The sequence below is a fragment of the Erpetoichthys calabaricus genome, chromosome 12 (assembly GCF_900747795.2).
Source record: "Erpetoichthys calabaricus chromosome 12, fErpCal1.3, whole genome shotgun sequence".
In the NCBI taxonomy this organism is placed as follows: domain Eukaryota; kingdom Metazoa; phylum Chordata; class Cladistia; order Polypteriformes; family Polypteridae; genus Erpetoichthys; species Erpetoichthys calabaricus.
This window is the reverse complement of record NC_041405.2, coordinates 139187887-139214817: the sequence shown is the minus strand read 5'-3', so window position 1 is coordinate 139214817 and position 26931 is coordinate 139187887. Positions and strand designations below refer to the sequence as shown.

General features: G+C 36.4%; 1 protein-coding gene across 3 annotated transcripts in view; it reads right to left on the bottom strand.

Moving 5' to 3' along the window:
* Positions 1 to 26931, bottom strand: part of cpamd8 (C3 and PZP like alpha-2-macroglobulin domain containing 8) — a 145481-nt gene that overhangs the window by 30369 nt on the left and 88181 nt on the right. For all 3 annotated transcript variants that reach the window (XM_028816390.2, XM_051935236.1, XM_051935237.1), the window contains 9 exons: positions 17213 to 17369; positions 16763 to 16837; positions 15464 to 15629; positions 14977 to 15063; positions 14759 to 14895; positions 11352 to 11507; positions 10892 to 10954; positions 9800 to 10044; positions 9592 to 9679 (listed from right to left, as the gene is read on the bottom strand). In XM_028816390.2, the coding sequence (XP_028672223.2) occupies positions 9592 to 9679; positions 9800 to 10044; positions 10892 to 10954; positions 11352 to 11507; positions 14759 to 14895; positions 14977 to 15063; positions 15464 to 15629; positions 16763 to 16837; positions 17213 to 17369 (1174 nt within the window). The remainder of the gene's footprint in view (positions 1 to 9591; positions 9680 to 9799; positions 10045 to 10891; positions 10955 to 11351; positions 11508 to 14758; positions 14896 to 14976; positions 15064 to 15463; positions 15630 to 16762; positions 16838 to 17212; positions 17370 to 26931) is intronic.

The following is a 26931-nucleotide window of genomic DNA, read 5'->3' as shown; positions in this document are numbered from 1 at the left end:
AAAGTTGCACTGTGTGTGTAAGCAAGTGCACTGATGTTAGCGCCCATATACATTGAGCTAATGCCTGTTATTCTTGTGTGTTTGTTCACTTTTGCTACAAAAAAGGCTTAAATAATGAAGGCAATTAAAAATGGCAAAGCATTTTTAAGCATAAGTTTCATAATCATATTTTCCTCTGAGGCAAGTCCACTGTGCTGGTCAGCCTGTAAGACAACCCTTCCTTCTTCACAAGAATAGTGCAGTCCTGTCTTCTCTCTTGTATCCCGAGAAAAACATTAACATTAATTAATGAATGGTACTCTTATAGTATATCACAAAAAAATCAAGGGTATTGTTATATAGGTTTCTAAGAGTGTTTTAATGATGATGGGGTGTCTTACGGGCTAGGACCACATTATTATTTATCCTTCTTATAATAATGAGAACGAGTTTCTTTATATGTGATCTTTTGTTTTCTAATCCAATTTCAGAAATGAAGTTGAATTGGATAATGAGGGATGATGGTATTGTCTTTAACTGATGACCTGAGGTGTCTGTTTGAGAAATACTATGCAAATATGTCGAATGAGGATTGTGATTTTATAGTGCTTACTTTGCTTGTATCACTGCCTGGTCTTAAATGCCAGCTATAACAATAACTATATTTGTACCTTGAAGTTAGGTTACTTCACTGACTGAAGAAATTCAGTGGCATTTGTGTCTGTAAGAATTTGAGTAAGAAGTAGTACATGAGAAAAATAAACCTTACTTTGTCTAAGATTTGCAAATCAAAGAACTTAGAGTGTAGCATGATATATTTCTACCCAAATCTTTATCAAAATTACACTTGTTTAAAAATACACATGGCCTTGGCATTGCATTTATTATTTTCAAGCCCATGCTTTCATGTAAATAATAGTTTTGACATTCCCCAAGCAGGCCCCTGTAATAAATGAAGCATGTACTTGAAGAGAGCAGAATCTGTCAGGAAAACAGCAAGCAGCTTCACACATAGTTTCGGCCTGGCAGGGGATCGGAAAGTCCCCCTAACTGATCAACAGGGGAGGGTCAGATCTGGTCACTTGCCAAGCTCCTAAGTACTCTAGTCACTTTTATAGTATCTGGACTAATGGATTAAGCATTAGAACACTTGTATCAATGCAGCTTTCTTGCATACAGATGTTCTGGGGATGTTATTGGTGACTGAGTTTGAAATTATGGAAAGTGTTCTTGTGTTACATAAGAGCATAACATTAGAAAACTGTGCAGGCTACTACAAAATAAGATAGGCCCGCTTTTTAAAGTTTTGTATCCAAGACAAATGATAAGTTGGCAGCTGGTAATCTGAAACCATTTATTATCTTATTATCATTTTTCATCCTTTATTAAATTCAGTAAGGTTTGGATGTAGTTGGGTGGGGGAGACAGCATATTCTGAGAATATAGGGCACAAGGCAGGAATCCATTGCGGATAGGGTGCCTGTGTGCTGTGGGTATCTTTTTTATCTGTTCACATCAAACGGCTACCTCATGATATTTATTAAACAATGCCTACATAGGAGATGCCCCAGACCTCAGCAAAAAGTCGATTCCAACTTGATCCCCCACTGCATTTACCACACCCTCCCTTATCATTATGGAGTGTCAGAAAGTACAGCATGCATCCTGTCCTGATCTAGGATCAAGATAGTGCACAAACCAACAAACAAGTTATGGACTGTCCTTTTCAATGCCAAAAGAAAAAGTCGACCACAGAGACAAGAAATGCAGTTTATAGCATTCCATGCAGTGCATGCCCAGTAGTATATGTGGGACAAACATCTAAAAGACTCGTATACAGAAACATCGCAATGCCATCAGAAGAAAGACCCACGGTCTCTGATTTACACACATACAAGTTCCACCGGACACATGTTTAACTGGGACACTGTGAAAGTAAAATTCAGGGCCAGTATTAGGAGTGCCAAAGAGCTGGCTGAATCGTGGCTCTCTAATGAAAACACCATTAACAGACACTTAGACTTGAACTAAACACGTGCAAGCTTAAGAAGAAGAACATCTAAATAATAAAAAGACTTTATGACCAACATCTTCTGAATGCCACCTTATTAATTCCCCCTTACAAGCAGGGCTGGGTTTACACATTTCTATGCCCCAGGCCAAAGCACATAATTCTGTGCCCCCCACCCCCGTCAAAAAGTTGATTTATAATTTTCAATGTAATATGTAATAGCTTATTTTTGAAACATATATGCACTTAATACAATCTTTATAATCTATGAACCACATTATATTTTTAATTCAAAACTACACTACTTGAAATTGCATAACATTAACACCTACAAAAAAACTTTCGAATTTCTTCAAGTCATCTTAAATACCTATTAGAATTTCTTCCTTTGCGCTTTTGTCCATGAAAAGGATTCAATTGTTTCATTGAAGTCGAGTCCGGCTTTCAGGCTTACGGCCCTGAGTAAACTAAACAGTATATTAAAGTAGTAACAATATATTTTACGTACCTACTATCAGTAGATATGTAGAAGTCAAACGATATGAGCGTAATGAATCACTATTGTAAAGCCAAATCTGGAATTTTCCTTTAACACGTGGTTTACGTCGAGTGTGTGAGAGAGAAATAGCAAATGCTTTTTGCCTGTGACTGAGCAAGACAGCACAAGCTGTAGAGGTGGGCAATGTAAATGTACTGCTCAATTTATTTAATGTATATCGATGAAAATTTAAAAAACAGCATTTTATATGGCCTTTTCAAAATAATACTGAAAAATTTGTAAATATTTGGTTGTTATTTCTTCTGTATATACGCCTCCCTGACTGCTGTGCCCTAGGCCATGGCCTAGGTTGGCCTTATGGGAAATCTGACCCTGCTTACAACCTCCTCTCCCACCCCATCCTTTACATGCTATATATTGCCTTTGATTCCTATATGTCTAATCATTATACTCTTATAATGACACCTGGCAGGTTGTCAAAAGCTTAGGAATGAAAAACTATTTTAAGGTACGTGACACATTTTCTCCCTTTGTGGATCTCTAGCTACAAATATGCAAACCGTATCACAGACCTTCACTTCCATATACTGTATTATACGGTATATCTTAACAGCCCTTTGTACTTCCTTACTCACCTACTATCTCTCTATGTCTCTCTTTCATTTTATGTTTCTCACAATCCCAGCCATTTCTTCCTGTCACTAAGCCTTTACTCCATCTGTTGTCAGGACACCAACATCAATGATTGCTACTGCTTTAGATGACTTTAAATTCCCTATTGGAATGACTTCTGGCCAAGTTTCTGAATCACTTTCTAGGATAGAGGGCAGTAGTGCCTACTGATTATCTCTGCCTTCAGTCACCTTTAAAGAGGCAGGTTTCTCAGGAGCAACAAAATCTCTCTCCTCCAATGCCCTGGATCATGTACTGTTATGTGCCGTTTAGGTGGGAAATTTGTCAGACCTCCCTGATCTTCCCCTTGAATGCACAAACTTTATTTAGCTTCTGACTGTGTCTACCCTGGTGAACAAAAAAAATCGAAATCTCACCAGTAATTCTATGTTATTGTTAAATTAAGCAGTATTAACCATACTGAACTTCAACAAGCATTCTGTTTGGACTTCAGACACCAAGTGACAGGGATGTGAAACTGATTCCACTTGTTTGGATTATGTTGCTGGGCTGTCAAAAACATCTATATTATCCTGTTTCTTATCTCTTTCTTTTTAAATATAGAAGTGATGAAGTTAAGTCTGTCAAAAGTCAGGACACAAAATTCAGTCTTGGTCCTGGCAGAAGACAGCAGCTACAGTATATCATTGAAACAAATTTCAAAATCTGTAGTAATTTTATGCATCTTAAAGAAACTGTTGTTTAGTTTGTCCGTTTATGTTCTGTACATTCTTTTTCTTGCTCATATATTGATGAATTGTAATCTACACCTTGTTAAGAGTGGAAAAGGAGCCAGAGCCTTGTTTAGTTTTGTTTCTCGCTACCTGGTTCTGAATTTAAAATGAATGCAGAAGACAGATAAAATTTAGTTAATATGTTTTGAAGCCCTGTCTATTCACTAGAGACATTATGCTTTATAGCATCTTTTCATCTAGAGCAGGGGTGGGCAAAGTCATTCCTGGAGGGCCGCAGTGGCCGCGGGTTTTTGTTCCAACCCAGCTGCTTAATTAGAAAACAATCATTGCCAATAATTACATTTCATGGCTTGTTAGTGCTTTAACTCTGCTATGTCAAGTCATTCTCATATCCTAGATTTTTTTTTTCCATTCTAAGGATATCATCCAAATACTTTGAAGTGTAAAACGGATGGGTAATTCTCAATCCTTCACTTTTTTCTCTTCTCTTTCCTTCCAAGTATTTAATTAAACCAAATACTGCACGATAAATACACACAGGTGTAAAGGGTAACGAGCAAAATGGATAACTGCTGGTTTCTTTTGTCATTTGCATCTTATTGCTAATAAGGAGCAATTAAAAACCGAGAATGCAGCTGTTTAAGACTTAAATAAGCAATAAGGGTTCAAAATCTTAATGAGGGAGATAACTAAAATGAAGCAGAAGTATTTCTAGAGCAATAAGTGCTTCTTATTAAGCAATTGGGTTGGAACAAAAACCTGCAGCCACTGCGGCCCTCCAGGAATGACTTTGCCCACCCCTGATCTAGAGTGTTATTTAAACATTCTTAACTATATTACAAATTGACACCAATATATGTTATATAACCAAAACTCCTATTTAATTTATTCTAAGCATAGCACTTGCTAAGCAAGATGTCAGAATTAAAAATCAGTTTCTTACTGGCAGTAGTGAAATCCACTGGTGAATATGCTTCTCCAGGAATGACACAGGGCATTTCTCCTCTTAACGGAATGGCAATATTTATTAAATTTCGTTAGCAGCCCTAGGAAGAGAGGAATTCTAAAAACACACAAGGTACATATAGTGTAGTAAATGAACCAACTCTATAAAACAGGATGTCCAAGGACCCTGGAATTGTCAAAATGGAGCAGCAGTTTTAGGCCAGAAGGAAGTTTAAACTTGTAATGACCAATGTATGATGATGAGAGGAAGCATGTTATCATGGAAATGTGATCTCAGCAGGATTGTGTCAGTGATGCAGTTGCAATCAAACAGACATCCTTTGGTGATCTACCGCAAATATCATCCCAAGACACTGCACAGGAACATGATTATAGTACAATACTAATGTTTTGCATTTGAAGCACCGATAAGTTAAGTGGTATGGTTTGGGACACTTTCTGTAAGGAAAGTAGTGACTGACGAAGCAACCATATGGTTTAAAGTACAATGACATCCATTAAGGGGGGCACTGTATAAAAGCTTTTTTATGCAGTACCTTTTCACTAACATTATTAGTTCACTAGAGCTCCTTACTGTGCAGTATGCTAGATGCAGTTGGTCATGAATTAAACATTCCTGCAACAGCTCAATTTGTGCTTTTCCTATTGGCTGACCTTGGCTTTTGTTGATGGTCACTGCAAAACACAATTTTATTAGAAATTTTATTATTTTGGATTGAAATAGGTAATAAGAAGGAATTGTGGGTATAAATATAATTTCACCTGTAGTACATCTTGTAAAAATGGCAGTTTCAATCAGATTTCAGTTGAACACTTTAATCTATAAGCATATACCATTAAGAACTTTTGGAGGGTTTATATCAAAAGCAAAATATGATGTTTTTACACACTGTACATGCAGTGAATCAAATATTTTAAGAATTGTACAGAAAGGAAAAGGTAAGAAGAAATAGTATAGTGAGCTATGTACAATGTCCACCCCTTCTACAGTATGTTCTGTCTGTGGCTCCTGGTTTGTGCTGTACCCAGGGTTTGAAGTGGGCTGGTATGTCATACTGACACTTCTCTGTTTCTGCTTTGTGGCCTGGAGCATAGCAACACATTGTGGTCTTACCTTCTAGGGGACACCCCAGTTCTCTGCAGTACTATAAGTGTATTGTAGAGACTGCCAAAGGCCCCCATCACCCACCTCATTGTTCAAGGTATATGCACTATATATAAGCGAAAATTCAAGGGGGACTGCCATACCCCCCTTCACAATTTGTTTGCATTTCATTCCGCATTGCGAGAAGTAAGAAAAAGCTGACAGATTATGAAGTATTGCATGTACCTAAAGGACTTATAAGCATGTCCTTTTTAAATTTCATGGAACTTCCACTTTTGACCTCATTTGCTTAAAGTGACAACTCCATTTCTCTGTGCTCAATCACTTTTCAGCACTCAACAGAAAAAGGATGCCAAGTCTAAGAAAAACCCATCTGCGACAGCATTGCTATCAACAAATTAAAAATCATGGGTCAGGTTTTTTTTTTTCTATAACACCACCAAATTTCAATCAAATTAGTCAAAGCCTTTTTAAAATTTTGGGGTATTTAGTTTTATAGTTGTTGGGGTTTACATGACTTGGTTAGGATCTGTAAACGATTTTAAGGCAGGGATTGTAGAAAAATCTAAAAGATTGCATCAAATTTTAAACGTTTTTTTTAAGAACTAATGTTTTCCCATTAGGCCACACTATCTTCTCATCCCTTTTATTCTTCTGAATTGTTAAGTACAGTCTTTAAAGAATCAAATTTGTTCAGGTATTCTGGTTTGTTAAGAGTCTTAAAGGTCTTCTTAAAAGAGGCTCATGGAATAGCAACATTTAGGTATGTATTCACTGATGTTTTCTATCACAAATGTTTTCAAACATTTAGTGGTTCATGCAACATTAAGAAATAATTGCTAATGTGTTCAGGTAAGATGTTTCAAACGAAAGTGTATTACATTTAACTACACACTAAACACACACCATGTAGCGTGCAAGTAATGTCACATTTCATGGAAAGGGTCTGATAAATTCCAAGACAGAGGGCCTCCAAGTAAATTGATTCCAGATGTGAAAGATGTTCCGGGGCAGTAAACAGTTCTGGTTCTATCTGGCACTGGCCAGCAGCCTTGGGCTATGGCAGCAGGCTCTCAATTAACCCTCAGAACAACACCCAGCTCACGAGCTTATTTCATCCTCAGAAATGTAAATCCACATTACATGCAGTAAAGTGGAAAGTTTCTTGGAAAACCTAACGACATAGTGACTGCTTACATCCAGCAGAGGGCAATCCCTAACAGTTTCAATGAACTTAACATTCCCATTTCATCCTTTACACACAATAGGCTTCTCTCCCTTCATAGCAATTACTTAAAAAATAATGTGCTGCAATGTTTTGTCACATCCTGTTTAAGATGAACCCTTTTTCAGTACAGCAACCAGTCTACTTTAAACTTCTATACCTTTTTATACATTATATTATTGTTTATTTTATCTCTTGCCCACAATACTGTAGAGGCAGTAGATCCTTTATTATCCAGTCTAATAAAATGAAGTAGTGTTTATTAACTTAAAAGCCAGGTATTGTATATAAGTCACAGTCAGTCGCTCTGAGTTTACTGAACTGTTTAATTATGTTTGTTTAATGCGTGCAGTTTAATTGTTGAATATGTTGTTATTTTGTGTGAGTATCATAGCAATATTTAACACTCAGTTAGCTAAACTTTTTATTGTTCATTCTGCCCAACTGATTTTGCTTAAATGTACTTCTATTTTCTATTAGTCCTTTATTTTTTTTTATTATTTTTGCTTTAGAAGACTTAACAGAAAGAGGTTAATGTAAACTATGAGTAAATCAGGAAAAAAGCTGTAAATACAAGAAGTGCAGGAATGACAAAAAAAGGCAAATCATCATCTATAATGAAGGCAAACATTAAAAAACATAGGATGCACATGAAAATGACATCTAAACAGTCTGGAAACTGGAGTTAAGATTAATATAGTGTAGTACAAGTAACCCCGCGATTCGCTAGCGAATCGGAAATCCTAGAATGGCAATCAGTTTCTGTCCCGTCCGATATGTGGATGGATGACATATCATGGAGGGTGGGTGCTTCTGGGGAAATGTCATTTAATCCAATAAGCATATCTGTACTAAAGCGGTTTCATTTTGTGGAGACGTGAGTTTGTTGCCTTCGCTGACACCAACTGCTTGAACAGGTTGTGTTGTTTGGGGGCCACCTACTGACTCTGGGAAGCCGCCGCGTCTGACTGTGGGGCAAGCGCCACAGCGCAATATGCGCCTCGGTGGGAAGCCGCTGCGTGAAGACATATCATGGAAGGTATATGCGGTGGTGTGGGCGGTCGCTGTACAACCTGGTGTGCACGCTTTACCCCAGGTGCAGTCCACAGGTCGTAGTCTCGTCTCTGTGTTTTCTTTGTTTGAGCCGCGACTCCTTTTGCAAGCACGTTGTATGCGCGCGCGTTGTCACAGTTGGTTTGAGCCGTGACTCCTCTCGCAAGCGCGTTGTAGGCGCACGTGTTGTCACAGCTTCGGTTAGTTAACCTCTGGGGTTTGCATACCGTAATACAACCTTCGAATCCTCTCGTTTCTTTTTTTGCTCTGTGGCGGGCGGCAGTGCGCATGCGCCTCGATGTGCCCAGCGCCCTGCGTCCATATCCGGTTTACAACCTTCGGTTAGTAAGATGGATAAGATCAAGTGGCATAAGTAGAACACAACTTCTTAGATACTTCTCTTTAAGATATCAGGTTTGTGATAATAACAGGCTGTGCACACATTTTGAAACCATTATCTACCAATACAGATATACCAGCAGCAGGACTGTAGCTTATGTTATATGAAATTAATATTTGTACTTTTCATAATGTAAGAGGTCTGCTGTGCTATTTGATGAAGTATATATTGTTAATTGTAACTGTTACAAACCTGGTAATTTACAACCATAAGACTGAATTCTTTCACACATTTTATGACAAATAAAATAATAAATATTTAACATGCAATACCTGTCAGATACTGCAAATGTCATACAAGATTCTTATCCATTTTGTTTATATGAATAACCTAACTAAAGGTCATACAGTATAAACAAGGGACCTCGTTTTATTAGTGATTAGTGATATGAATTTACAAGAGACTGGTGAGTATTCAACACCAGCATTCATAAATTTAAATGATAGAATACAAAACAAGGTTTCATGGAGTAGGAGCTAATACTGGAAAAAAGAAGTCAAGGACAGGAACTAATCGTAGATGGGATGCCCATCTAACATAGCACAAAAATACAGTCATACACACCAAGAATTTTTTTGTGTTACAAAGTGAATTTAACAACTTGTACTGAGGAGAATAGACCCTCCAGAGAAGGCCTACATCAACCAAATTTCTGCAAAGAAGGGGACGTCAGAAACTGAACTGGAAATAAGCACTATGAAGCAGAAACACTTTTTGTTGTGCTACTATACTAATAAACAAAAAGTTTTAAGATATCAGAACCTGAAATGTTGCTAGTTTGCAATTATTTGTAATGGACAGCACGAAGAACAAAAGTGTCAAAAATGTATTACAACAAATCACTCACACTGTCATCTCACAGACTTAAGCATTTAGCACACAGTTTAATATATTAAAAATCAGAAATTCATACAGACAAAACCAACAAAACGAAAGAAAAAGCTTAACTAAACCTTCTTAAATGTTTCTTTGTTTTTTCATCTTACCTTCTCTAGACTTTCTACATCAGCTCGGAAGCCTGACAACAAAGGAAACTCTAATACTGCCATGTTAGATGAACCAAAATGCAACCATCTAAAAAAAATCAAAGTCAAGAATTTTATATAATACACTGATCACAGATCAAATAAGTCTTTGCCAACAAACTCTTTTATCCTGCCTTCATGTATTAAGAAGTGTAGTGATTACAAATACCTGGCACAAGCCTCAAGTGTGACTTTGTACTCCTGACGGTCTTGGTCAGAAGCTGGATCATCATCATCCATGGCAGCTCGACGGCGTCGTCGACTTATCTCTGACCGGTTATCTGCACGTGATTTTGTCCGAGTCACTGGAATTCGGTGATTGTGATGCCTATCTGACTTTGGTTCTTTGAGGTGCACTGTCAAATGGAAAGCTGGTTTGGCCACTGGATCAGGAACATGGTATGATACATCAATCTAAAACAAAAAAGAAGATGAATCAATGTAGTCCACTGCATTTGTTTATGCTATAAACTAAAAAAAATTAAAGTTGCTACTTATTTGTTGAATGAATGGTCTCAGTTGGGTGAAACATTGAAAACAATATTTTAAGTGTTTCTGTTCTTTAAACTGTGAAGGAGATTGGGAAATATCAGCTCTGCATTATAATCAAACAAAAACAGTGGTAAAGTGCTGTTGTACAGGGCATCAACTCCTGGGACAAACCCCTGAGCAGAACCAGTACACACTGGAGAAATTATATCTCCCAGCAGGCCGAGACTGCCTGTAAATTACTCAAGGGACTGTGGACTACTGCTTGAGATAGGGAAGTCTGGACTTCCCTGGTCTTGTAACCAGTAAGCCAAAAGTGGCTCAGAGGAGGAGATAAGATAGATTAAGTTTAAAATTCACATGGTCTTGTAATTTACTGAACTATATGCAATGCAAACACATTGTGACCATCTAATGCCTCAAAAAAATGACATAAACTGACTATTACAAATAAGAACAAGAGGCCTACGGACAAAATAGCATGACAAAGTCTACTGTTATTTCAGAATCAAAGAGTTTTTGATTTCATTAATGTGTAAAATTTGAAACAGCACATTTGTATATTAAAAGCTTCAAAATTCACCACAAATACCAATGGGTTAACAGAATTTCAAATGATAAGTGAATGTAACATAATCAATTACAATTACTGCTTAGAGAAAATGATAATCAGCTTCATGAAATAAGTTTCAAAGTTACTCCAAATATAAACAAAGACATTAAATACACAGTCAAATGGACATGCTTGTACGTATGAGACTGGAAACCTTACCTGCATAAGACAGCAACCTTCTCCTTTGGCACTAACAAACAGTCCTGTGGGAATACTGGGAATCTGAAAAAAAAAGTATTTGGACTTTAAAACTTCTATTTAGCTTATTTTTAATCCATGTTGTCTAATCAGAGTGAGGGAGAAAATCAGAATTCCAGGCTTTTTGACACATTGTGGTCTTCAACACAGAACTAAATATTGGATCAATGTGCAAATTTGCTTGTCCAGTTTTGTGTCAAGCATAGTTGGTGTCTATTACAGGTGTACTGAGACAACTGTGCAGCTGTTTCTGGGTAGGGTGAAACTTCTTTACGGGGAACTTTTGCATACTCACTCGCCTGCTTCTGCAGTCACCAAAGAAAAAAGGATCTTGCTTATCCGTCTTTCTCCAGTAAAGTGGAATATAAAGAAACTGTTACATTATGGTAGAAGGTGGATACATTAGAAACAGTTTCCTTACTACAGCAGTTTGGAGAATCTTCTCATTCAGTTTGTTTAGTTCAAAGGTTTCCTGAAAATCCAAATTTGTTGATGCCAGTGAGATAGTCAGGTTCACCCCACCCACAAATGATAGGATTGCATATTCAGAAAGAGCTTGCAGAGCCACACAGGTATCCTAAATAAAACAAAAAAAAGCTTGTGTTATGTTCAAATTTTATGTGGAAAGCCAGTATGCAATCCCTAAAATAGCTTTTACACAAAGACTGCTGTTTTGTTAAAGGTTTTTACCCTTGGACACTTCATAAGTTAATATAATTAAATGTGACAAAATGTTGCAGTTTCACAGGACCAGGGAGTTCTCTTACAGACTGACCTCAAATACTGTTTGTAGTAGTCAAGGAAAGAATTTTAGTTACATCAGTTGAGAGGAAAGGTAGATTACTGATTGGAATTACAGGGTACTAATTTTTTTCCAGTCTGGAATCAGCATTTCTGTTGTCTCAACATTTATTAAAAGTTTCCTACAAATGTAGATAAAGCTTCCTGCTCCTGATAAGATTTGATTGTTGACGTTACTGTCTGTTTCTCCTTGCGTCTCAAATTTAACCATAGAAATCACTTTCAGTAAACCACAATTATTCCTAAAAGACAGTGACTTGACTTCAAACTTCTATTCCAACATACAATTTACTAATGTTGCACATAAATGTGAGCAAGGAGAGCATTCTATCTATCTATCAACATTAATGGTTTCTAAATTCTATTAAACATCTATAATGATACACAGATATAACAGGAAATAGAGAGAAAAATGTCAAAACACTCTCTAAGGTAAAAACTAAGTGTTTAACTATTGGTTTCTTGGTTTTGAGTGACCCCATCATGGTTGCTCTCCATCTGAATGTGTTGTGAAAATTAGTGTGGCATAAAGTGGGAACAGTAGATTCTGAATGTCATATTTTAATCAAAAATTGACACAAAGTACTTTTTTGCCAATATTTGGCATCAAGTAGTATGTGTGATATGTCAGAACAGCATTGTATTTTAAAAGAAGAACAACAAGCACACATACAAACTATGCAAGCTAGTAGGCTCAGGAAGAGTGAATGCAAAGCAGCTAACATTTTAAGCTTGGCAAAATATTTCAGCATACAGTCTTCTATATGGAAGCTCATATCAGATGTTGTATCAGACGGTTATGGCGAGTGCCCTCTTCTACGCCGTGGTGTGCTGGGGAGGCAGCATTAAGAAGAAGGACGCCTCATGCCTGGACAAACTGGTGAGGAAACCTGGACAGTTTGACATCCGTGGCAGAGTGACGAGCGCTCAAAAGGCTCCTATCAATTATGGAGAATCCAATGCATCCACTAAACAGTGTCATCTCCAGACAGAGGAGCAGCTTCAGCGACAGACTGCTGTCACTTTCCTGCTGCACTGACAGACTGAGGAGATCGTTCCTCCCCCAAACTATGCGACTCTTCAATTCCACCCGGGGGGGGGGGGGGGGGTAAACGTTAACATTATTCAAAGTTATTGTCTGTTATACCTGCATTTTTATTACTCTTTAATTTAATATTGTTTTTGTATTAGTATGCTGCTGCTGGAGTATGTGAGTTTCTCCTTGGGATTAATAAAGTTTCTATCTATCTATCTATCTATCTATCTATCTATCTATCTATCTATCTATCTATCTATCTATCTATCTATCTGTCTATCTATCTATCTGTCTATCTATCTATCTATCTATCTATCTGTCTGTCTGTCTGTCTGTCTGTCTGTCTGTCTGTCTGTCTGTCTGCCTGTCTGTCTGTCTGTCTGTCTGTCTATCTATCTATCTATATATCTATCTTTCTATCTATCTATCTATCTATCTATCTATCTATCTATCTATCTATCTATCTATCTATCTATCTATCTATCTATCTATCTATCTATCTATCTATAAAGCAAGTTACACACTGGAACATACACCCTGCTAATATAAGTCATCTTAACAGCATTAGCTTAACAAGGTGCTCAATCAATAAACAAATGGTAATATTGGAGCTGAATAGTGAATTGAAAAAGAAAACAGAAGACTACTTAATTTTCAGATGCACTAGATAAGACTTCAAACATTAAGGATCAAGTTATGCAATAATATTATACAATAATAATAATACATTTTGAATAGTTAATTGAATCTCAGTTGAATTTTAGTTTTATTTAGTTGGATACTTGCTTTATATTCATACCATGTTTCCATCCTTATTTTGTTTTTTTAAAGCTCTTTGTGTGACACACTTGTTTTCCTAAACAGGCTATTTATAAGACTTTATTGGTACTTTTTTTTAATTTGATATAAATTCTTCAGCATGAGCATCTACATTTATATTTATAAGGTACGATCAGAACAAAATGCAAAATTGTCCTGTCCACATAACAATATTACATAGGGAATAAAGGGAATTGAAAGGCAAAAATAAAATGATAGTTGAAATTTCAGGATAAAATGTGTTAACTAAAAAGAAAATAATTCTAGCAACGAAAATCAAAACACAAATCATAAAAAGTCAAAAGCAGGAAGCCAAAAGTTCAAAACACTAACTAGAAGTCGTAATCCCTAACTGTTCAGTGGCATTAGTTGATTTTTGTTTTTTAAATTCCAAAGTTTGGATTCTGAGAGCTATGTGCTGCCATCTTAAATAGTGTTGAAATTGAGAAGTCACTGGTATTGTGCTAGAAGCCACATGATGCCAACCAGTGTGACAACTGTAAACAAGATGGCTCCACCTTCAGAAACAAAAGTACAAAATCAAAATAAATAACACAAAGTATTATTTTTAACTTGAATAAGTTCAGTGATGAGGACACAGGAAAGTTCATTTTTTCAGCCTCTTGTGAAAACCAAGCAGCTAATTGTGCTTGTGTTGCAGCAGCTTCTTCATGTATAACACTGGCATGCCGTGACTAGTGAAACACCCTCATTGTTTTGTAAAGTTTGAAATAATGCTTTTCTGGTTTTCCTACTGTTTAATTTGCTCTTAACATTTCTCTGAATATCTAAACTGTAGACCTCCAAGATGGTGTGCTGAGACCATGGTCTGCTCTTATTTTGATTGACCTTATTCCTCTGATGTTAATATTACAATTTTGAATCTTTCCTTTCATACTTTTTAAGAAAATCCTTTCATTTTTACCTTTCAGAAACAAATTATATCTTAAAGTATAAACATAGGTGAAGCTCACACATAATAAAGTAAATTTATATACTGTATGTTAATAAGTAAACTCCATGAACAAAAGGTTTAGATATGGCAAGTGACCAGGACAATTACAGATGTACAGTGTTGTTCACTTACCTGCAAAATGATTAATGTCCAGTCTTAACCACAATTACTGTATATGCCTGTCTGACTATAGCTATACAACCTGAGTTCCAAATACCTGTGTAGAGGAAAAACCTCCCATTGAGTTTCTCTGCTGAGATAACCACTTCACTACTGGTAGAGCTGTGGCCACATCTCCCAAAAGGGTGTAGGTCAGGAGGGCGTATGCCGTCATCTCCACCTCAGCTGAAACCACTGCCAAAAGAAATATACCATGTTGCCACTATCCATATAATTAGCGAGGGATAATTTGGCCACATTTGGAATTGTCCATACCTGACTGAGAAAGTCCATCATTAAAGCCCATAAAAGTGTCTTCATCTGTAACTGTTGTTCCTGTTAGACTCCAGTGTGTAAATCCATCTACAAAAGATTTTATTGGAAATCCTTATTTATCAAAAAATTCAAAAATTAGCAATGATTTAACTTAATTATATAACAATGGAATGGTTGAGATGCTGTAGAAATGTAGCTGCATATCTGTTTCATATACAGTCTTTTCACAAATGGGTGGCATTTGGTTACAATGAAAATTAGAAACTCTCACGTTAATGACAAATCATAACTGGCTTACGAATATAGCAAAATGAATAAATGATCTTTAGCATGTAAAAACATCTGACACAGAAAACATAATATAGGGATTGCAAATCTGACTATATAAAAGACAGAGCAAAATCTAAAGTATAGCATCCATTACATCATAGACCTTGAACTTATCATGAAGCTCACTTGAAATTGGCGAAGAGATTGCAGTACCCACCCTGTGTGATGGCCATGCTGTTGAGCTTGCGGAGAGCTGAAGGTGCATAGTTGCTACGCAGAAGTGTGAGGGCGTAGGCTGTGAGTGCAGTGGTGTATGGATCCTCTGCAGAGTACACATTGGTTTCCAAGAAGACCTTTGCTTTTGCCACTGCAGTCTTCTCTGCCTGTCGTGGAAACAATTTTGTCAGGCCAGGTTTTAGTAGGCAGATTGCTTTACTATCCACATTCAAATGTATTAAGTGTGGCACCATATGCAGAATGTTACCTCATGATCCAGCCATCCATCCAATTTCTGAACCCAATTTTTCAATTACTGGATTTTGGAGAGCAGCAGCCTATCATGGGAGCACACAAGGCAGGAACTAACTCTGGATGGTTAGTATTATATAGTGCCCTTTAAAGTAAACACCAGTAAAAGGTGCAGTACAAAACAAGCAAGAATACTATAAAACACAGAATCCCTCTGTACATCTAACGTTAAAAAATGCACTCCAGATGGCAAGGGGAATATAGACCCGATGTGCTTTTATGTGGGTGTCTATGTGTGTGTTTCCTTGTGATGGACTGGCATCCTGTCTAAGGCTGATAGTTATATTATTTTCAAGTTAAATTAAACATGCTGCAGCTCGGAAAAGGAGATGTGGGTTTATAAAATGGATGGATGGATGATTGATTATTACATCCTACAGCTCTACACAAGCTACTTTATTAGCTGAGAAACCACTGTACGGTGAAATAATTTGTAATTTTCTTTTTTATTTGTTCATTATTTTTCTATATATATGGGCATCAAAGGCAGGTCAGCACCAGGAATGTTTCCCCATGTCACTCATTTTGAGATGTATTTGACCAGATGGTAAATCTTCAAATGCTCTCTTGTAACAGGGTGACCTCGCCACAAAGATATATGCTGTGGACAGTTTTGTACTGTTGTACTGTTCTCTGGCAAGGATACTTTATGTAATCTAATTTGCTAGCTACCCACCCCTGATAGCTCCTAGCAAATGCTTTGCTGGAAACAGCGATTCTTGCGTCACCCCTTACCTCCGCAGAGGCCTAGTACTGTATATACAGCTGGATGTAAATCATGAAAACAAGCAAACTGGGAGTTCTGAGCAAATAATTAGCACAAAAAGAGAGGCAGAAGGACTTCTGCTATTTTGCTTACCCTGACAGAAGGACAAATGAACCAGTTAAATATGAGTGATAACCTGAACTTGGTTAAAAAATGGGAAGGAGAGAGAAAGTGAAACTGTTGAGCAGTTGAACATAGTTTCTGTGTCAGTTTTGCTCCTACCTCAGATGTTATTCCAGTTTCTAAAAGAGCAGCTACCACATAAGCTGTTAAAGAAATCTTGCCATGGATACCTCCCTAAAAGCATAAAAGACAGAGAAACAGATACTGACTTGAATTTGTGATGATCATTTAGAGTGACTACTATCCCAAACTACATCTTCAGAAGTGACAACAGTCAATTTGATTTGAATAGGATTACATTTACTTAACTTTTAAATGAGATCACTATAAAAGGTGTTTTATAAAACAAACATTGTTTTATTACTTCAATAATCATGTTTTCTCTGGAATTCAATGGTACACCCTGCACAAAAATGTTATGTTGGAGGGGGAAAGTTGCATCATGTAAGTACCATCACTATTTCCACATTTCCTTAGAACCACAACACTTGCCTGCTGTACATGAAAACTGCTAATCTCTGCATCTTTGTAACATGAACATCCACTTACCTGGATGTCCTTGTTGAGAATGCGGCCAACTGCTGGGAAAAAGCCATCCTCTCTTTGGTGTTCAATAATCCAGTCTTTAGCAGTGTCTAATTCTTTTGGGTCAATGAAGATGAAGGCCCGAGACTGTGCAAAGGACTTCAGCACAAAGGCTGTCAACCTGAAGAAGAATTTAGTGATGAAAAAAAACTCCAAAAAAGTTGAATTAAGAAATGTTAAAATATCATTAGGTAGGTAGAAGTCGTCTTTTGCTGTGTGATTGAAATTATTTTATTTTGTAAGAATTAAAGGGGTCATAAAATTACAAAAAAAAACCCCCAACAAATTAAATTTTAAAACAATTTAAGGCAATTCCCTGCAATAAATACTTTTATGTAATAAATATAGTTCCATGGATAAAGACATTATAAAAAAATTCACATTATAAACTTTTTAGTGGAAATGTATTGTATTTGTTATTAGGCATGTCTTATTATGCAGCATAATGGTTACTGATAACTGCAATGTCCTTTTTACTGTATGTTGTTGCATATTATTTTTGTTGAGGGGGTAGGTCACCTGTGACCTCCTTGTTTTGCTTTTCCAGCACTCTTCTGGTATTCTGGACATTCCAGTTAGCCCAAAGCAAGAATTTTGTCAAAACTGATGAATGAACATCAGGGTAACTTTAAGTTTTCCATTTGTCCTACAAGCCAAAGTTGTAACAAATAACACCTCAAAAATAAATGATAAATCCTTTGATGCTATATTTGTCAGTATACAGAATGTACTGTATGATATATGTTATTTATGCTTTAGAAAAAGTAAAGTAAAACCTTCTCCTAGTCTGCTCAGTTTGAATGCATCCCTTTCAAAATTCCAAGAAGAGAACAATACAATAGCCTCACTCTGACAAATAAATACCCAGATTTCAGTCTTTACTTATAAAACTATGTCAATATATAATACAATAACCCACAATGTGACTTTTACTATATGCAAATGGAAATGGCTGGTAAATAAACACATCATGAACTGACTGGAATTAGGTAACATTATTTTTCCAACAAAGGACACAAGAATATTCAACCAGTATTTATTGTTTAAGTCAACATAATTAATAACAATATTGTGCTATAAGAACAAGAACAATATTTACAGGTAGCTAATATACTACTGAATGTGTATGTTTTGGATAGGATACGATACAATCATATTTTGGTATTCTTTGGAGTTTGTAATTGCAGACTACTCCTACATTACACTGTAAACCAGAAACCGTAATCCTAATGAATGGCCAAAATACACTGTATATATCATTTTACCATTTTTACCATTCTAAAAGTATTAACAACTCATTTATCATTTAACAAGTAAGAGACCATTTAGTTCATCAAAGTTTTTTATTAAATATTTAAAGACCAATAGTAGCTAATGCAATTTACTTGATAAAGGTTGGGTCCCTTCTCTTTTAACTTTCCTTGACAAGAGGATATTGAAAAATTAGAAATACCAAGCATCAATTAACTGTATCGGAAAAAATAATTTTTCTTCTTGAGCACTCTTTTTACACACCCCTTTTATTAATACTTTAACCTGAACTATCACCTTCCATTATACAAACAAGTTTTCCACTTTGTTGTGATGATCTCAGATAATTTACTTCATTAGTGTCTTTTACAGCGGAAGTTCTATGCACACATGTAATCAAGCCAATCAAACTGACCCTCATTGGTTGCCGCCCCATTCATTCAACCATTTGTGCTGTATATGAGTATGGTGAACATCCAACCTGTAGTTATAAACGTGGAGAAACTTTTGCAGTAAACGATAGTTATTTTCTAGGCTTATCCAGGTTAGCCTGTTGCCCCCAAATGTTTTTGCTCTACTCTTCATGGTGCTGGGGATTTTTTGGGTTGAGACCCATTCTTTTTATTACATCTGACACCACCTACAAACGTATCTTCTTTGGTTTACCTCTTAACCTCCTTCCCTCTATTTCCATCTTGGTGCACCTCTTCACCCAGTCCTCTGCCTTGTGCTCCACATGCTCAAGCCACCTGAGTCTTCTTACCAAAACACCTGTTGACCACATCAAGCCCGTCTCTTAACTTAGCATTCATTTTCCTGTCATTTGCTGGCACACATCCATCTACTTCATGTTCACTTTAATCAGCCATGTTTTACTCAAATAGTGCAGAATACCCAAACTAAAGCCTCTATGGCCTCTCTCGAAACTAGCAGCATCGTCTCAGATGTTCCCATTCAAGTAGGCACCAATTACTTTCACAATCCCTTAAATATTACAAACATCACCTCTATCATCTTGTCCCAAAAACTCATCTTTTTCTTCATTGCATCTACCAACCTATGGGTCAAATCCTGACACTATATTCATCAATCATTTAAGAACAATCATCTTCAGCAACAACAACAACATGCTTATCCACCCTTATTGAATCCACCACTTGTCTACCAATTTTTCACACCCAAGTACACCAACCCCAGCATTGTCATCACATCTCCTCTGGCAGAAAATAATTGCTCATCTTCCACTATTTTCACTAAGCATTCTAACAACTACCTTTTAATATTCACTTCCTTCTGTTTAGCTCTTTTACCACTTTCCACCCAGTTTCCCATCCTATTCTCACACATCTCTTAATAACTACTTACTAACTACATCTCTCCTGCCACCAAACCACCCTCCCCACAGCATATCCATTTTAGGATAATAAGAAATCAGGTTTCCTTGTCTGTTCAACAACTTTCCTTTTGATACAGCCAGGTGGGGGCACCCACAGGGTACTATGGGTTGTACCCCACCCATGTTTTGTAACACTCATGTTTGTTTCTCATCATGAGGGTATTAGAGTAGACATTTTTAAATTACTGGTTACAGTTTTCTTTCTTTGTAGAATCATAATGCTCTCTTCATGGCTGCATGGGTTTTTTTCATGGTTCTTGTCCCTCTTCCCTCATCCCTAACATAATAATTACTAGGACAATTGGTAGTTATAAAACAATCAACCTGCAATTATTGAATGTGAGTGGTGAATATGCTGCAATGGACTGGGAGTTTTACTGCATACATCTACTAAAATACTTCCTGCCTTGTCCCAAACATTGATTAAACCAGTAGCACAATCTACACAAGGTGTAACATTCACGTGCATTTGGAAACTTAGTTTAACTGTTTTGAAAGGTGGAGGATTTTTATATTATCTAGTCATTTCCTCAAAGAGTTAGTTAACATGATTTTTATGTAATATTGAGTCATATCAAAACATTAACAGTGATAATATATGTATTAGTAGATTAAACACAACATGTTTTTTAATACCATTTTACAATATCATGTCATTAAAAATAGTCCAGATATGCTTATGGTGGCTTACTATGGTACACTTAATAGTTTTCCTAGACAACAGATTCCAACTTAAGTGTTAAAAAAACATTGATTGTAGTTCAAATATCTTAAACGTTAAATTTTGCAAAGCTGGAGATATAAAATCTCCATATATTGAAGACTTAAGCTTAATAGCAAATCGATGTGGCTCTTTGCAAAATAATTATAATGCCAGAAAAATATTCAATGATTATGATTTGCAGACAATGTTACTGTGAAGTTGTTTATAGTGTAACAGAAATTCAAAATACACTTTTATTCACAGTATGTGTAAAATGTCAATGAGCAACATTTTGGAAGCATCGTGCATTTGTGGAAAAAGAAAATATAAATGACCAAATGTAAAAAGCGTACACAGTACAGAGGAGAAAAGGAACCAATCTACTTTGGAATGATATATTAAATAAGACAGTCTTAAATAAAAGAAAGGAACATATATTAAACTATAGTAATACACCGTAATTATTTTAGATTAGGCAAAATGAGCAAGGTGTAAGGAATTCCTTACTCTTTAGGATAATAGATTCAGTTGTTATGTTATTGGTTTCAGTATTCCCAAGTACCAAAACCCTCAGCAACTAACTTGACATTAGTGACGTGGAATCATGTGTGATTTATATGTTAGCCACTCCAAATAATGACTGAAAGTAAATAATAAATTATCCCATTGCAGTGAAATTTGTGCCTGGTTAAATGTACATTAATTCAATGGAAATTGCTGAAACTTGCACAGTTAGATTTATGGCTCTTATCAGCCTCATTTCATCCAGAGCTGGAGTTTAATTGGGAAAAAGGCCATTTATCGAAGGACAACCAAGGGAAGGAGGGATAGAAAATGTGCAGTTTTCAGCAAATGATCCTTAATTGCAAAATGACCGTGCATTACTCCATCCCTCCAGAGCTTCAGTTGATGAGGCAAACAGCAGTGAAAGGATTCCAGGAGGACTCTGTGCAAGCATGAGAGCATGATGCCAAAAACATGACCGGTGAGTATTAAATCTTATTGCTGTCAAGCTCTGCATTATGCCTCCCCTGAGAAGGGCAGGGATGTAGGCTTGATGCTTAAAAAATTTTTATATTGTTGAGTCATACCATGTCACAAAGTTTAACAGTCATGGGTGCTGGCTGCATTTAACGCGTAAACATGATTTACCGAGAAGTAGAAGAATGTTATGTTATGTAGAAATAAAGCACACAGGTCAAAAGGCTGAACCATGATTAGTATTGTTTTTTTTTTCAGCAATAAACTCTAAACGAAAGAATGCCCTCTTTAACAGTTATTCTGCATCCCCATTTCCTACCAAATCTTAGAAATTTTGTGGGTGTTATATAACATGTGGCTACAATTTTTGGGAGATAAATACCATGCAGCCATAACTTAGGCAATGTTTAGGTTAAGGTTATGTAGCAGTAAAACTAACAGGTTGTGTATTACTGTAGATACAAAAGAACATGGAATTATAACTGAACAGAAAGAATTGCATAAAGTGGTGAAATGTGAAATTAAGAATGCAAAGCTTAGGTGTAAGAACAGGATTGTCAGTGAAAGAACTGCAGACTGGCAGTCTTGCTTCATTATGGATAAGTATGAAAATGATGTCTGGAATTCAAAGTAAAATCAGTAACTGAGTAGAATTAGCAGAGGTTAAAACTGACTAGCAGGTGGCTCAGAACTTCAGTAAATTTTATTTAAGTTTAGTGACACAGGATTTTGACTTATGACTGTGAACAAGAACAAGTGGATATCTCCTTCAGTCCTAGGTAGGATAACTCATCTGAATATTCTATGACATATGACATATGTCAGATGTCTGTGGGTTTATATAAAGTACCCATATGCTGGAACGCAGGATAATGTTATTCTAGTAGTCACTTCTTAGAAGTATTTTGTGGAATCTATTGTCCTGTTTGATTTTATATGTTGTTTAGAGAGTTTTTGTTGTTAATGCTATAGCGTTAAAATTAGTATTGAAATTATTGCTTTACAGGATTCCTATCTCATGGAGCTCCATCACATACTGTATAAGTAGAGAAAGACTGACATTTATCAGTCAGACAATAGTCATCTTCTATTTACTGTTTTATTTGCTGTCATCAAGTTTAGCTAGGGGACTGTGCCAGCAATCGGAAGGTTGCCAGTTCGAATCCTGTAAACGCCAGTAGTGACTCTACTCCGTTTGGCCCTTGCTGTTAACCTGCAATTGCTTCATCCTGGGTATGATGTTAATCTGCATCCAACCCTGCAAGCAGGTCTTCCAATTTACAGGGAAAACTTGGAGGTTGGATTGACACTCCAGCCACCTTATAAAACCTCACATTATTCCAGTGTGGTACTGAGGTGTCACCCACTGCACTCGGGACCCAATAAGGGGTGGTTCGGCATGTGGTGGGTGCGGCAACACGCTATCAGCGCATGCTCCCAACCACTCTCTCTCTCTCATCTCATCTCTCATTGCTTTCAGGCTAAAAAGCAATATATTCAAAAACTCTTTTATCTCCAAAGTAATAAGCATTTTGAATTCTAGTAACTGTAAGCATCCTGCAGAATTACAAATTATTATTGTATACTATTAGTGTTCAGCAAGCTTTTTGTAGGAATACTAAGATTGTGGGTACTTATTAATTGTTGTCATTTATTGTATATTGGCAAATTTTCTGTATTTGAATGGCATTTGTTTATATTTTTTAGTTTTTTGCTCCAAGAAAATTTCCACCATGGATAATAAAAAGTCAATTGCACCTAACCTAACCACTTCACTTGCAATAGATTTGCAAATGTAGTTATCAAACAGAATGCATTAGCTAGTAGTTGTGTGTAATAGGTACAATAAGACTGAGCTCTGAGGACAGAAGGAAATGGATTGAATTAAGGATTGAAAGGAACATTTTATAGTACAGTACACTTATTGAACAAGGACTATTAAAGTTTTAGTTAAGGCTGAAACATTTTAGTTCACTTAGGATTAGTTGTGAGCAAAGAAAGTGTAGCTACTGTGTACATTTTCAATTCATCAATTGAGGAGTATATGGAAATGTAGCAGCAGTGAATGGCACAAATGGAGTGTTGTATACAGATCTATTATGATTCCTTTCTTCCATTAGGACCAATCCATCCATTTTATGAATATATTTTACCAGTTCAAGGTTGCCAAGCGCTGAATCACTATAATGGGCAGCACTGGATTATAATCTGTCACATAACAGAGTACATTACAGCTGTCATTCCATTTTGTCTGAATAGTATTCTTTCTTCTGTTCTACCTGGATAAAAACTGCAGATTGGGTAACAGACATTGAGAACTGAATTTGAAAATACTAAGTTAAAATCAAAATGGGCATTGGTCAAAATCATAAAGACAAAGAGAAACCAAAACTCTGATGCAAACCAAAAATTAAACTAGAATAAACATTTGATAATATAGTAAGTCATTTTCCTAAAAGTATTTGAACTCCAAAATCTGGGACTCAAGGAGCAGCATGTTCAGGCATGTGGTAGTTACACATCACCAGCAGCATGAAAGATTTCCGACATGAAAACATAAAAAATGACAGTGCCACCACAAACAAACATGATGTTAAAAAATAATATTATTAATGGTAATATAAAAATGCCCCAAATTAATTAAACTAAGTACAAAAATCAAAACTAGAATGCATAAAACTTCAGAATTGTTACATAGCCCCCTCCTCAGACATAAAATCTGGACATGGTTATTGGGTTTACCAGGAAAATGAGAATTAAACTGCTTAAAGAGCCTAGGAACATGAATATCCCTAGCTGAAAACCCACAATTTGGGTTCTGAACCATAACCATGCCAGTGCACCCAATAAAAACCCTGGAACTACGCCTTTGAAAATCCATAGTTCTCTGTACCTCATACTCCTGCTTGCCATTAACATTTACAGAAAGAAGGGAAGGCATCGAGTCCCTTGCAGGACTAGTATGAACAGGCTTCGGATGACACCTGTGAAAGGAGGGGTGGACTTTAAAATGCACTGTAAGGGCCAGCTTATAGATAAATGGATATATTCTTTTGAAAATTTTGTAAGGGCTAATTAATTTAGAAACCAGATTCTGGAATGCCATTTTCAGGCAGACATCTATGTAGTGAGCCACACCTTCTGCTCAACCATAATCTCTGAAGCTAAAAAAGTTTTTAGTATGAAACATGTCCGGTAGAGGCTCCAGCCTTTGTTAGAGTCTTAAGGACAACCTTTCACACTTTTCTAAGAAAAGTTAGTTAAACCTCCAAAGATGGAAGATTAGAATTCACAATATTAATGTTAGGTTGATAACCATACAACACATTCAAAAAGAAACATTTTGATTGAGAAGTTGAACAAAATAATCCTCAAAAATTCAACAAAGTAAGCAAAGCACATCAATTCATTTGAAAAGTGTTTACAGCACACCCTCATTTTTGAAGGTCTTGGTTTATACTGTGTGTTAGGTTCAGCCATTGCTTTCAGGATAATAGCTAGACATAAAACAAATTGTATACCTTATTCAGCATATGGATACTACCAGAAGCACAATGCAATTTGACGTTGTTTTATAAATACATCAACAAGTTCCCTAGCATTAGGTATATTTTTCAATGAAAGAAATGGTCAAGTACAAGAAAAAAGGTAATATTACCCTGACAGAAGCCTAAATTGGCCATAAAATCAATTGGTGACTCTTCCAAAGTGTGACTGGGAGGAGGCATTTGTTGAAACAATTCCAATCTATTGGAAGGCCTTAGGGAGTTTTTGCCCTATTACAAACATTGCAATCCAAGACAATAAATTATGATTTTAGCAATGCTTTCCTATGAAAATTATCTCTGAATAAGCATGAAAGTTTGAAAAATGCCCAGATGACCAAATATGGAGAATTCATCTCCTATCTTCATCTGAGGAAGGAACAAATATTTTGCCCCGATGAGCATTTTGAAGATCTCTTGGGGTGTCTGGAACATTTTCAATCAGTGCTGCCAAATTAGAAATATGGTCTATAATAATGGCCGTTGAAAATTTTACTGGTAGAGAATATTTTCAGTTTCTTCAAGGTAAGAGTTGGATTCAAATTGATGATGACATCACCTTACAATACTTTTTTACAGACCGATCAGAACTCATAAAGCTTTTGAAAAACAGTCTATCTGGCTTCACATGAATTTAATCATTTCTCAGATTTTAAGTAGGTTAGATTTCTGTGATCAGTTAAAATAAAAAAAAGATATTCTACAAACTCAAGTCATTGAAGCTTTTCATCTAACACAAGACTGATTGCAAAAGTTTAATTTTTGATTTCATATACTTTAATCCCCAAATGTAAATTGTCATTTCGCATGAAATTTAGGAGTCAGATCGCAAGGTCAAGCATTGTACAGCATCAGGTCAAGGGCATTGCTCAAGGGTCTAACAGAGTAGGGTCCCTTCTGGCAGTAACGTGATTTGAACCAGCAACCTTCTAGATACCAGGGCAGATCCTTAGCCACAGAGCCACCACTACATCCCACATCATAATTTTGTTCTGCTGATGAGAAGATTAAGTACATGGTGGCAGAACAAAAGTATGTGTGATAAAATCACTTGGTGACAAATGCATGCAATAAATACATCTGCATTGAGAAATGTACTGAGCTAGTGGGTTGCTTTTCATCACAGACAAGTCACCTGTGAAGAAAAATGCAGGAATTTATTTGGTGAACAATTAGAAGAACAACCAAAAGGTTCAGCTCCAAATTAATGCTATGAGCTTTTGGTTTTGTGCGTTATAATGATGGGAACAGGAAACAGCACTTACAGAATGAGCTCTTGAATTTACAGGACATGCTCTAAAACTATCCATCTATTTCATATCTTTATATGGAACAATGTTCAGGGGCTGAGCAGTCCGCAGTGCTCATGCTTTAAATAAGAGTCCGCAGTTAGCTGGTAGTCTGACTTCATAGCAGCAGGAGGTAAGTGCAAGGGGCAGCCTGCATGAAGAGGGCCCCACAGGCGGATTACAGCAGTTGGATGGAGTAGCTGAAGTACTGGTGTGAGAATACCAGGAGATGCATATAGCCTTCTTAAATACCTTTACCAAGATGACGTAATGCCATTACGTGGTAGCAAAGGCAATGAAAACATAGTAATTCTCACTTCACACCAAATCTCAATTGTCATAACTTCATAAAAGTGTGTTGTACTAGATTAAGAGGATATCAAGGTACACTCCTCAAAAATTCACACCCAAAAAATGCAGAAGTGGGTCACCAAATCCCAAAGGAGTATGCACATAAAACTTCTGCTGTGCAAAGTCTCATACAACCATAAACTTAAAGTTACTATTTGCAGCAAAAC